General features: G+C 41.4%; 1 protein-coding gene across 1 annotated transcript; it reads left to right on the plus strand.

Annotated features, from left to right (window-relative positions):
• Positions 1–1167: 1167 nt before the first annotated feature.
• Positions 1168–13668, plus strand: LOC111238191 (protein phosphatase 1 regulatory subunit 12B-like). The gene is made up of 7 exons (XM_022767594.1): positions 1168–1429; positions 6024–6040; positions 6163–6292; positions 7488–7592; positions 7765–7815; positions 7997–8047; positions 12685–13668. The coding sequence occupies exons 1-7, from the start codon at positions 1328–1330 to the stop codon at positions 12769–12771; spliced, it is 543 nt and encodes a 180-aa protein (XP_022623315.1). The 5' UTR covers positions 1168–1327; the 3' UTR covers positions 12772–13668.
• Positions 13669–14206: the final 538 nt, after the last annotated feature.

The raw sequence follows: 14206 nt of genomic DNA on the forward strand, positions 1-14206 counted from the left end.
GAGTGTTGCTGTGGGACGAGTACATGCTCCACCTTAGGTAATTTCACTTGAAGCTGCTGTTTTGGTTGTAGAACTGGTTCAGGGCAACATCATGGCTGATCTGCGAGGTGCTACTCTTGTAGTCTGTTATAATTGTCATGCTACATGGGCTTTTGTTTTCAAAGTGCCCTTCAATGCACTGCTTGTACCTGCACTTAGCTTCTCGAAGGAAAAAAGAAGAGACTGGCGACCCCGCCTCCAGCCCAATGTCAGCTGGGATTGACTCCAGCCCCACCCCCTCACCCCCCGGTGACCCTTAAAGGATAAGTGGTACAGCTAATGGACGGATGTAAGAATGGATGGTAAGAGGAAATGTGGCACAAGTGCTCTCTGTTAACACCATGTAACACACACACACAACATCATCTCCTCTCCATCACACTGCAGGGTGCACAGAATTACTTGACACCTCATGGTTGTTGATGGCTCCTCAGGTAATACTGTCAGTTGACCTTCCAGGACACAAACTGCTGCAGCCACCCCACCCCCTCGCCTCTGTGCTCCACCTCCCTTATCCCCGTCCACATCACTGGACAATTTTAGCCCTCAGTGCCGAGTCCGGCCGTAGCAGAGCTTCTGGCAGGCTGCCACAGAAAGCTGCCAAAGCTGAAGAGAGAAGGGAGAAGCAAGGGAGTTGGGGGGACTGGGAGGGTGACCAAGCAGTGAAAGGAGAAGGAGAGAGAGAGAGAAAGCAAGAGAGGGAGGGAGATGGAGAGAGAGTGTATAACTTTGGAAAACATAGGAAGAGGCAGCACAGGGAACAAACTTTTCTCTGTTGGCTGCTTTCTCATGGACTTTTTCGCATTTTATGAAAGACCTCAGTGTTGACAGAGCGGAGACAAGGGATGCTAATTTGTTTGCTTTCTAACTAAGAGTTATTTCTCTGTTTTTGTGATCAGCAGATATTATTTTGTTTTGTTGTTCTTTGCATTTTTATCTGATTATCGCTTCACTGCCTGAGCTTTGAAGAAGGCGTGACCACACATCTGAAATCCTTCCAAATTTAGCCACAGCTCTCTCCAGCTCATAGAAGAGTCTGAAGCTGGACAGAACACACGCACACACACGCACACACACGCACACACAAGCACACACACACACACACACACACACATACACACACACAGACACACCTGTTGTTGCTGAGGATTCCCCGGGAACACAGTCATGGGCATCTGCGTCACTGTTGCTTGAGGGAATCTGTGCGTCTGTGCAGCTGTTATCTGGTGGTGGCCTCAGTGAATGTTACAGTAGAAGTTGACCTGCCTGTTGAGGGTAGAGGAGGGAGATGTCATCCTACTACCCACGCACCAAGGACCTGACTCGCACCAGAAAGTCACTGACAGATTCACCACCGTCCTCTCCGTCCCCTACAGACAAAAACTACAGAGTAAGACCAGAAGCTTTTCTTCTAGAGAAATACACCTTTTTGATTTTAAACTTTATGATGTCACCAATTTAACAGATGTGTCTAATTTTCATACCTCTGCATGTGTAATATGTTTTCATGAAACTGTTAAAAATGATGAAATGAAACTTGAAGAAAACATTTTATTTCCTGTAGGTGTTAGTGACTGATGCATAAACAAGATTTGTTTTTCTGGATTCAGACTTAATCTTCTAAGTCGGCTAAAAACCTGACAGCGCAAGTTAAATCGGCAGCAATATCTATAATTTATTAATCATATTAATCATATTTCAAGCAAAAATACCTTACAGCCTTAAATGTGAGGAATGGCTACTTTTCTGTATCATATAAATAAATCATAAAGTCAGATATAAGAAAGAAGTTAAAGACTGCGCATATTTCACCATTTTCATATAAATCTTTTAGGCAAAATTAAATAACCTTCAGATTAACTGATAACAGAAATCATTGTCAGTTTAATAAAGTATTATGTGTTTGGACATGTGCTGCTTGAGTGTATTCAGTAAAATGAGCAATTTCATAATTTCATTAACAGGACAAGAGTTATTTCCTGTTTCTCCTATTTTCTATGATTGTGCATATTTACATGAAGAAGTGCCACTCCTGATTCTCTAAATATTTTGATTAAAAATTAACAAATAACTTGCAAACCACTCATCATGTCAGCTTGTTTGATGACTTGTGAAAGAGAGGCGAGAATTTGCTCTGAAGCGCTGAGAGTCTGACCACACTTTCTGGAAAAGACTTTTGGATTGAAACATTCCTTGTGTAATTTCCTGTTATTTTTTTTCTGTCTAAGTGGCTTATTCTCATGGGCGTTGTTTGACTGTTGTGTTTATGTCAGTGCATCAGACTTGAGCTGGACAGTGTGACAGGCACATTTAAAGGGACAAACAGATGTAGAATTATGAAGCAATGTGAATCTGTCATGTACAGTAATGTCATGCAACACTACAGACGCTCTCATTGTGGTGCAAGTTCCCGGCGGTAAATGGCACCAATGGATGCTGTCATTCTTTTTGCTCTCTTCAAGAAGTGTCAGTCTCTTTGTGCTGTATCCATGGTGAAACTCAGGCATTAATTTTCCATGATGTCAGCCCAATCTGAATTGGCAGCGTTTTCATGGGAGAGAAAATGCAATGCAGAGGGGGTGGAATCAGACTGATTTGGTATTTTTAGCACTTGTCACAATGTTTTGATGAAAACCTGGTCCTGTTTAGTAAAATACAATGTCTGCTCCAGCTGTGAGCAGCAGGAAGAGGTATAAACATTAACACATTACATTACTGGATGACACCCATCATTAGACAGATGTGGGCCGTAGTAGGAAGTGACTAAGTACAAGTACATTTACTCATGTACGGTACTTAAGTACAAATGTGAGGTACCTGTAGTTTACTTGAGTATTTACATTTTATGCTTCTTATATTGTATCTTTTATAGTTTATAGTTTTACTCTGCTACATTTGTTATGTCAGCTATAGCTACTTTCCACATTAACATTTCACATATAAAAAAAATGACAAGCTTATAAGACACAACACATCATTAAAGACATTTTGGCTTGCGACAGTGTGTCTATGAGTTCATATGTCTATAAGTTATTAGCAGTTCCACCAAACACATATTTCCTCTCTAAACTTCTCAGATGGTGATTTAAATAACCGTCGAGGTACAAAGAGAAACAGTTATGCACTACTTCATAAAAAAAAAAAAAAAAAAAAAGACAAGAGAATGGTTTGAAAAATGAATATAAATTTGTGTGGCAGAATTTGGCTTTTTCTCTCTTCAGCACCCTATTAATCATCTCACGACCACCAACATTTATGATATATTGGGACCCTTTTGAGGGGCCTGACCCTTTAGTTGGACTAGTTTAGTCCATTGGTCTCCAACCTAAGTGTTTAAAACTAGCTCCACCTCAATCAGCTACAACAATAAAATGCTTGTTTACGCACTGATGCATCATTATTAATAACAATGTCACATACAAGTCAGTGACAGTACTTTTAATTTGATATTTTAAGCACATTTTGCTGATAATACTTTTACTTAAGTAGGATGAAATGCAGTATTTTTACATTGTGTACATAGAACTACTTTCACTACTGGATGTGAAGCATTTTGAGTTGGTGCAGAAGAAAAAGAAGAGGAGGATGTTCTCAGTGGCTAGGTGGTCACTTCTGATGTACTGTTCAGAGTTAGTGGAGAATGAGGAGTGGCTGAAGTGAGGAAAGGTGAGTGAATGTGGAAGAAACGTCTTTTATGGTTGTGCGTGCAGTGTCAGCTCCAGTAGTGGGGGTGAAAAGAGAAAGAGAGAGAGAGAGAGAGAGAGAGAAGCTCAGATTTTCCTACAGCAGTCATCCAGTCAGCTCTGAGGGGAAGATGCTGTGACAGAGAGAGGGCACGAAGAGAAAGAAGTGAGATGGAGGGTGAAGAGTCGTGTAATGATGATTTCATTGGCTTTTGAAAACTGCTGTTCAACAATATCATTCATACTTCTTAGCACTGTGCTAATGCAGGCAGCCTGTGTGTGTGTGTGTGTGTGTGTGTGTGTACCTCTGACCCCCTCCCTGACGGTGTTATAATGTTGGTCCTGGCAAACCATAAAACTGGAGGCAGTTGCGTTTACAGAGCACCCGTGGTTCAAGCATGCACCCGTTCGTCAGATACAGTCTGATCCCCTGTTGTTTTCTAACCTTCGACATCTGCTCTGCCTCTCATAGTTTACTGCGCTGCATGTGCCACTAGTGACTCCCTCTATTTCTCCTAACAAGGAAATCAGGTTGGTGCAGCTGCCATCAGAAGTAGAATTTAAACTATGATTCAGTTTCTGCCTTTGGGTCCATGTGAGCAAAAAGTTTCATGATGCAAAAATACATGTAACATCATGGATGCATTACTGTAAGGATTCTCTCTTTTACCCTATAAACCCCACAGGGCTCCCTCAAAATCTCTTGGGATTGGAATAAAGTTAGTAAGAAACTCATTTCACCAATTTCCTAATCGTGGAGTGTGAAATAGGTTTCTGTACAGGAACTAGTCATCTTGAAAGAGTTTGGCTCATATCCCCGAAAGCAGGCTTAATGATAATTTATTCAGAAAGTCCAATCATCCCACTTGATTAATGAATGTATATTGAATCTGATTGAGGGATCTCCTCAGTATTGCACAAAGAGATTGGAGTGAGTGAGAGCTCTTCTCCAGAGCTCCATCCTTGGCACTTCTTCATCTGAGGTCATGGAGGTCTGTTTTTTCCTGGATAGCTCTGCTTAAGCACATGACCACATAAGGACAGGCAGCGCTGGCTCAGTTATGTAAACACTTGCTGGGGAATAGCTCCTTTGACGCTGCGTGAAATATCCCCCTAACTCACCAAATGTGAGCACAGGAATAACTGTTCCTCTAGACATAAATTGTCCTTCTATAATGCACATGCTTTTAACCCCCGTCCACATCTGCTTCTTGTCTCGAACGGCTCGGACCGCCACACAAGATGTTTATTGCAAAGCGTTTTTTCAACAGAGTTTTTTAAAGACTCCAAATCTTTGAGTTTAGGAGTAAAGTTTATGAGTCAGCAGCAGATATTGCAAAGAGATCATGGATCACTCTGGCCTGATATTATGGTATTTTCTCTCTCTCTCTCTCTCTCTCTCTCTCTCTCTCTCTCTCTCTCTGATAAACACTTTCAGTCATCCACCTCTCATGTGCCACGTTTATCAGCTGCTGGCAGTGAATTATCTGTTTGTTCAGAGCAGAAACGGATCTGGATGGAGGTCTGGATAGATAGAAATTTTTATAGTGGCGACTCAGTTCACCCAGAGTATGCAGCGTATGACATTTACATCAGCACAAGGAAGCAGTAGACACATAAACTACACCCACCAGTGTAGTGCTAATTAACTATAGGCCCGTCTTTGAGGGAATATGAACTCTGAAAACACATATCTGAGTCAAATACAGCTAGAGAAAAAATATATACAACTTCTGTGAATGTAGCACAACATCCAGACCTCGTGGTGAAATGAAAACAAATTCACTTTGTGATCACAACGGGCAACTTGGCAGCCATGTGGGCTGGACTGGCCATAGCAAAAACCTGCCAGGACAGTCTGCTATCAGTTTGTTGTCAGAGGTCAGCCGTCCACCCGTCACACAGGAGATACTTAGCTTCCGATGTCATGATGTCATCTTTATACTGCAGGCATTTGTGTGGCAGCCGCCTATTCTAAAAGATTAACCGGGCTCACCGGGGAGGTTTGACCTGTGTGAACCCTGTCAGTGCAGTGATGGGGTGAAATATATCTCACTTCTGCATGCACTTTCTCCCTCTGGGACTTCGGGCCTCTGAACACGCTGTGATAATTCACTTGGAAGTTTTGCTTTTCCTTTCTGTTGTATCAAAATGGAAAACATTTCACCGCCAAGCCTCTGTTTGGTCTTATCAAACAAATAAATCTGGATCTATCCGCGAGAGAACATTTTTTAGACAGTGTTGTTCCCATGCTGTAATGCTGAGTGATGACGCTAACATGGCTTATTCTTTGTTTTTCAGCATGAAAGACTGTCAAGGTAAGGATTAGGCTTTGCTTTTTTCTCCTGTATCATACAGCTGCATTTCCTGAAATAAAGAAATAAATGCCCTAAATAACTAGAGCTGTGTACTGATCTGATCTGATCTGTGTTGCCTCTAGATATGACTCCAGTGGAGAGAGTGCAACGGACAAACCACTGGGCCGCACCAGCTCGTACACAAGGAGAGAGACGAGACTGGCTGCTCTGAATAGACAAGAACAAGACTCCACTACCAAAGACTATAAGAAGGTAGAAACTATTACCTCAGTTTAAACAAGCACATTCCCTTGTGATTAAAAGCTGCAGTCCTGGATACAGTATGACTATTGGATCACCATGCAGATTTATGGATCTATTTTTGTAATGTTCCAATAAGGGCAGCAGATGGATATTTAATTGGACTTTCAGATAATTAACAGTATCAGCATCTAGCTTTGTAATCTGTTAATAAAATCAGTATTAAAACATATTTTATGTAATATGAGGCTGCTGGACCACTAAATGAACAATATGACAGTTTGACAATATTTCTTCACAGACAGATTAGCTTTCTACTGCTACAGTATGTCTATAAATGCTAACATGAAATAACAGTTATTTTTACTAAACTAATATAAATAAACACCATGTCAAATGGCCATTTGGTAACATATTGTGTTTTAACATTATAAATGTATTTTATTGATAGTTCATTTTAATATGTCAAGTCATTTTAATGATGCTGAATAGTCATATCAAGTTATTGTGCACAAAATTAGACATTGGTCTGTTGTTGATATACTTGGATCATCATAAACATAACTAGGCGGGGACATTCTCAGCAGATTTTTCTTAATGTTCAAGATTTTGATGCATGAATGCATTGATTTCCTAATTATTTTTTATGTACACCCATAGGTTGGCTTCTATAATATATCACTCCTAGGCCTGGTGTCTCCATAATTGTATACATAATGTTACAAATCAAGACCATATGTCATCCATTCTCACAGTAGTACAGATGACTCATTGTTAGGGTGAAATTAGAAAAAAAAACTACAAAAAAACATGCTAGACTATTGCCCAAGCTGAGGGGGTCTTCAGACTGTGAGGTGAGCCTCCTCATGAGGACACAGAGGGAAAGACGATGCTGAGGTGAGAGGCATTTAAGGTACTTTAAAACCCTTCACGCCCGGTTGCTGCAACATGCTTTGAAAATGATTCTCGTCCTTGGAGTCATAACTCAGTCAAATTTGAACAAGCAGGCATGATACACATATTTATGGTTTAACAACGTCTCACAATTTATCTGTTCATTTACTTTTCCCATAACGTATTTATAATTATTTGTGGTATAACATATTTTTTTGCTGATGCTGATACTGAAAAATTTAGGGTTTCAAATATTTACCTGTTAACTTTTTATTAATCCTATTCCTTAATCCTCATTTTCTTCTTCCTTCAGATGTATGCAGAAGCTTTGCACGAGAATGAAAGGCTCAAGTCCAGGTTGCAGGACAGCAAACAAGAACTGGTCAAGATACGTTCCCAGCTGGAGAAAGTCACTCAGGTACAGAAACTGTCAGTTCATCTTTTCACTGCTACACCATCATCCGTCTCCCATGGGTGTGGTGATGAAAGGTCATGACTGATTACTGTATGAAATTATGTTTAACAATACATCCAACCCTTCCAAGATTTCCTCAAATGCTTCACCCTAACGGCACCATTCTAACTTCTAGAGGCACGACAGGATATCAGAGAGGTCTACAGTACTTGAATCGGAGAAAAGGGTAAGTGTCTTGTCAACATTTTGGCATTTATCAAGATGGATGAACATCCACATCTTTCTTGGTATTTTTCTTTCTAATTCTCCTGTCTACTTGAAATTATAGTCTAATGGCCTTTCACTCCTCAGGTTTCCAAGGTACCACAGGAGTATATTTATTTCAGTCCTTTCTTCTTTATTTACAGGAAAAACAAGCTCTTGAGAAAAGAGTGTCAGACATGGAGGAGGAGTTAAAGGTCAGTCCATGGAAAACTAAATTGTGCAGACTCAGCCTGGGTTTAAATGGCATCTACTTTGTCTCATATACAAGTTATGCTTCATTGATCTTTATAATATTTTTTATCCCAAAAACAATAACACTAACAGTCCTTGAATGCACACACCTCCAGCTAAGCCCCTCTCACTCATGCTAAATGTAGCACGCCTAAAGTGTTTTTACAAAGTAAAACATGCACATATAACACACTCCAGGGTTGTGTTTAGGCAGGTGGGTTGGGAGTCAAGGAGAGGGAAGGTTAATGCTTTAGGCTCATTACCCACAGTGTTCTGCTGGGCCACTTCCTGCCAGGCTAAGGAGGAGCCTGTGCTGCTGCTCCCCTGCTCCACTTATCCCACTGTTGGGGTGAACATTGTGACCTAGTTCCAGCTGAATACCAAACCCTATCCAAGAGCAAAAAGACCTGCTTTTGTGAGACATTCCTGCACTGCACTGTGTGTATTCTGCTTCACAAAGAAACACAGGACATAGCAGCAGAGAGATTTCAGGCCTGAGTAGACGCGGTCTGCGTTGGATTCTGTGTAGAAGCAGTCCCAAATTTCACCATAAAGGTTATGATTTGATTGTTACGGCAACATTGTTATATTCCTCAGGAGAAATGAAATCATTGCTCCGGTCTGAGAAAATATAATATGCAGACACTGACGAGAACATTACAAATAGGACACATGCAGCAGTGTGGTACGCCAGCAGCAGATGTTTGACCCCCCCGTGTTGTCGTGGTTCCCTCAGCAGGACGCCCCACTGCGCTTCCGCTGTGGGTACCAGCCCTGAGGGCAGGCTGTCTCAGGGGAGGGGGGATGGTGAGTGGTCGCTATGACACAGCGGAGTGATTGACACCTGCCTGTCACCTCACGTGATTCTGTTCTGTCAGAGACAGGGGCATGTTTACACGCGTGGACACACACACATCACACTGTAAGCTCAAATATACAAGTGTTTTATACTGTGAATGCCAGATAGGCACAGGCACATAATCATCCTCAGGGAGCTGGCTTGTCACTCACTCACAAAGTCACTCGTTCCTTTTTAGCAAGGTTGAGATTCTCCACAAGGGGAACCTCTTCAGTTGCTTAGTCCTACACGTGCCAACCCGCGCCACCTAGTGGAAGGGAAAAATAGCAGCAACACCTTAGACCTACTGATATAGATGTGATTTTGTCTTCTACAGGCAAAGTAACAGCTGCTGTCGTTTGAGCACATTTTTTACACCATTATGAGTGTTACAACTGCTGCTGCTTTTTTGTTTGTGTAGCTATTTAAAAAACTTCAGTGGTGACACTCATTTCTCACAGGTGACAAAAGTGTTAAAAATTGCAGAGGCTGTTACTCTACTTGGCTGTAGACGGCGCACATCGGCACCTGTTTGCTGCTGTTACTTTTCTTGCCCACAGGGGGTGCAGCTTGGGTTGGGGGTTACCTCCTCAGGTCTGAAACTACTGGCACTGCGGCTCTGTACTTGACTGGGCCTGGTTTTGGATGTTTCACATCAATTGCACTGTGTCCTTGTTTTCCTTTTTAAATTAGTGTCCATGTGTCCAAAGTGTCTTACTTTATCCCTTCTTACATTTCTTACAGAAAAGCTGAATTATTCCTAACAGCTTCTGAAACCTAATTAATAGCAGCTGTGTTGAATTATCGCCAGCACTCGAGAGTGTAGTCAGATCTGATTTGATATCAAAGAGCTCAATATTACAAGAGTGTAATAAAAGATACTGGTCATTATGTATTCTCACCTCACTCTATCCTTTTCTTTCCTCTCGCCAAGGGCACCTCTCCAGAAACTGTGCTGTTTTATTCTAATACCAAGAGAACATTATATGCATGAATTGTTCGGTCTCAAACACAGACTAGCTCCAAATTGCTTTTACAAATGTGTTTTGGTGTTGTAAGAAGAAGCTGGATGTCTGCCTTAATGTTATCCTCGGCCATATCCGTGTCTTCAAATTTGTTTTTGGACAGCCTGAAACTCTACAAGTGTGTGTATGTGCGTGTGTGTGCGTGCGCGTGCGCGTGTGTGTGTGTGTGTATTCTGTGGTTTCCCCTCAGGAATGGTGTCAAACCACATTGAGGTTTACCCTTAAAAAGTCGGGCCAGGACGAGGGGGAAATGAATCATTTCCATTCCTTTGACTAATAACTGACTAGGCTGTTGTGCAAAGTCTGAAATTGTAGAGTTTTACGTTATGTGAATTTCTATGAATTTTAATTCCCTCTCCTTCGCAAATCTACGCATATAATGTAACACTTCAGCACCTCACCACTTTCCCAAGGAGAACTATCATCATAATTTGCTTTGCTTGTGGCAGCTTTTTGCTATTTCTCCTCGAATCTCCCTGTTGAGTAAATATTTGTTTATGTAAGTCTTCTGATATGTCCATCAGATCTAGTGTTCTTTTCCCCTGTGTGTGTGTAGGTGTATGGGTGCATGCCTGTATGAGTGTACCACACACACATATATATATATATATATATACTATATTATATATATATATAAATATATATATATATATTTATAGAGTTTCTGTCTTCTTCTTTGCACATGGCCTGCCTCCCCGCATGCTTTCTCTGTCTGCCCCTCTCTGTATCTCTCTCCTCCTCTGTGCAGGCCTTCCCTGCTTTGGCTCAGGTCCAGACCTTACGGAGGGTGAACGAGTGTCTCCTGGCTGAGAATAGAGCCATGCTGCGCGCCCTCGCCCGCCTCTCTGAGACGGCCTCCATGCCGGAGACGGAGGACCTCTGATCCTCTGACATCACCTGTCCTCCTTTCCCCCTTGCTCTCCCCTTCCTTACAGCCACATACCTTCTACACTCCTACTCTCCTTCTGGTGCCTCTACAGCCCCCTCGTCCTCTGCTGTGTTCCTCTCAGGCAGGTCCTCTACCCTCCCAATGCTCACCCCTCCCCCACACTGCAATGCATCCTCCTCTGCACTCTTTTTTTTTTAACCCATTCTCCTTTACTGCCATCAGAGGGCAACCCTGTTGACCCTTTCTCCAGAAACATCTCTCATAATCCTCCTTTGAAGTGTATTTTTAGCTACATTCATGTAGCTTCACATGAAATAAGCACTACATTAGGAGTCGTTTTTTTCTGATTATTATGTAAATTACATCGATAGTAGATCTGCACCATAAAGAATAAATGCATTTTATAGGTATTGATCTTGAAACAGTGAAAAATATGCAGGTCCTGTGTAATGTAGTGTGTAATCAATACTAAGTTGTTTGCCAAGAAAATAGCCATTCTAGTCAATCTTCCAAAGAAAATGAAACGTGTGAGATCATTAGACTTCAAAATGAGCAAGTTCTGTGCCACTGGGTGAGAGACACACACATACTGTGACTGATGTTGTTTCTGTGTGTGCTTTTGTTCATGGACCCTCTCAGGGTAAGAACAGACAAGCACGTTGCTTTAAAGGGATAGTTCAACATTTGAGGAATACTAGTGCTCACTTTTTAGCCAAGAGTGAAATGACAAGATCAATACCAATCTGTGCACTAAATATGAAGCTAAAGCCAGCAGGTAGTAACCTTAGCTTAGTATAAAGCCTGGGGGAAACAAGTAGTCTGGCTCTGGTCATAGGTTAAAAAAAATAGACCTACCTCTAATTTAATTTAAATCTAGCAACCTCACAGTGATGACATGACTCTGGAAAGTACCCACACCCGACCAAGAAATAATTCCAGTATGTAACCTCCCATAAAACCATGATTTGTCACTTTTGCATTTTGGTTTTTGTACAGATCTACATATAACATGTTATTTAGTGGGCTTCAGAGGTACTAGAAGGCAGATTTTGTTAGCGCTGGACACAGCCAGGCTAGCTGTTTCTCCATTGTGTTCAGTCTTTATGCTAAGCTAAGCCAATCAGCTGCTGGCTGTTGCCTCATATTTAACATACAGACACAAGCATGGTACTAATCTTCTTATCTAACTCAGGGCAAGAAAGCGAATGAGCATATTTCCCGTAATGTCAAACTATTCCTTTAACTGCATTTAGAGCATAGCGTTAAAATTCTTTTGTACTGCCTTTGTGGATTATTGTAACAAAGAAAATAAGATGGTCTCCGAAAGGTTATGAACATGTTGACGCCAGGTGCCTTTGCTCATTCACCAGTTTTGGTAATGTGTCACAGCTAGAGCAGAGGGTTACTGTTTGTCTCTAGTAGAGGGGAAATACTTTGACAAAGAGGGTGGTTATTTTTAGCCGTTGCTCCTCATGAGAGACATGACCTAGATTTGGGAAACTGACCCTCTCTCAGTTTCTCTCTCTTTGACTTCATTCTCTTTCACTGTTCACATGCAGAACATACCGTCAAAGTCACTCATCACTGCATGATCAAGTACTGTAAAGCATGTCCTCATTGCCTGGCCTCAAACTTTACTGAGAAACAACTTTTAGCCCACTTGTTGTTAGTGGTGATTCAACATATTTGATCATTAATGGCCCTGGTAATTAGCGTCATTGTACCTGAAGCTATAAATTACAAATTGTCTATCCACAATCCACTTCAACTATACTCCAAAGAGTGTATAGTGTAACTATGATGCTGTGATGATTTTCTAATAGAATTTCTTTCCCTCTGCTGTCCCAGATCTTAACAGAGCTCAAGTCAGACAACCAGAGGCTAAAGGATGAGAACGGGGCGCTCATTCGAGTCATCAGCAAACTGTCCAAATGAAAAGATATCTGAACGGTCCTGTTCTGTGTCCATGGATGCTCCAACCCTGAAATGGCAGTTTATTTATCCATGATACCCCAAGTTGTGACTCCTCTCTGAGTAATGGTGATGGGCCGTTTGAGCTGCATTGCAAAAATAAATTCCCATTGGGACTGGTGAAGATCTAAAGAGAAGTGTTCCGAAGTTTGAGGCAAATTTTCACGGTGTATGACGGAGTTACAGTAATTGTTTCTACTTGATTAGTTATTCTTACTTTGTAATATAGAGTATTTCACATTAACCAAATAGGGACCAGTTGTACTGTTTGACTGGCATTTCAAGACCCAGTTCAAACAAACCCAGGGGTTTGCATGAAGATACTGATATAATACCCACACATCACATTGAGACATCACGTTTGTTGCTACATTGTGCACTGCATAAAAGTATTTTAATGTTGTCTTATTTATGAAAGATGAGAGAAGCCAATTATGGTATTGATTTTTTTAAACTACTGAAATAATCATGCCATATCTGGGTTAAACATGGGGAAAGTGGCTGGAGTCTCAAGGCCCCAAAAGCCAGTTTGGCATGGCTATACATTTGGAAAATCAATATGTTAATTTGAATATATGATCAAAGGGGTAAAATGAAGCCTTGCAAATTACAAACTAACAAAGGAGCTTCGGTTCCAGAGAAAATTATGTGAGCCTCCCATGAAGTGACAACAACCAGCAGAGAAGCGTTGCAAGATGCAATATTTGCGCAAAACTCAGGCGGCATTGAAATGAAGTATAAAATCTGTTCTATCATCTCTGAGAGAAGGTGTTTGAAATACGGTAGCTGCAAACTTTTCATTTCCTCCATAAAAACGATATTAAAGGTTCTGTAAACGACCGTCACTGCCACTAGATAAGGTACTACACCAGCAGCATCTCAGACCAAAACAAAACAAATGCTTCGTCGCCCACAACCCCCCCCCCCCCCTCCCTCACGTTCTCAGTCAGCAAGGTGTTACAGGTGAAAGCGGCACAACAACAACAACAACAAGCACAAGTGAATAAAGTTAACCTGCGTACATGACAGCCAAAAAAAAAAAATGGAGCTACAACCATTACCCTAGCCATTAGCCGTGATGCTACACAGGCTAGCCATAGCAATCGCCAAACACATTCATAATATCTGTAACAGATAAATTAGCTCACGTTGTCATGGCTACTGTAGCCGGTCACTAACGAAAACAGACATTTAACATTACGGAGTCATCAAATTACTTACATGTGGAGGAGAAGAAAACACAGGTCTGAGTCAAGCTGGATCCCTGAAGCTTGTAGGGCTCTCCATCTTGGTAAAGCCAGACCAGCAGTAGCTAGCCTAGGGGATAAATAAAGTATCTATCTATCATTAAAATCACTCATTAGAAAGCTGATAGGGCTTACTGGCACTGGAAACATTT

This window comes from Seriola dumerili, unplaced genomic scaffold (assembly GCF_002260705.1).
Source record: "Seriola dumerili isolate Sdu_G_001 unplaced genomic scaffold, Sdu_1.0 BDQW01001222.1, whole genome shotgun sequence".
NCBI lineage: Eukaryota > Metazoa > Chordata > Actinopteri > Carangiformes > Carangidae > Seriola > Seriola dumerili.

Coding starts and splice junctions, on each gene's coding strand:
- LOC111238191 (XM_022767594.1), top strand. CDS start 1,328: ATGTCATCCTACTACCCACGCACCAAGGACCTGACTCGCACCAGAAAG. Junction 6,293..7,487: donor CTACCAAAGACTATAAGAAG/GTAGAAACTATT, acceptor TTCTTCCTTCAG/ATGTATGCAGAAGCTTTGCA. Junction 8,048..12,684: donor ACATGGAGGAGGAGTTAAAG/GTCAGTCCATGG, acceptor CTGCTGTCCCAG/ATCTTAACAGAGCTCAAGTC.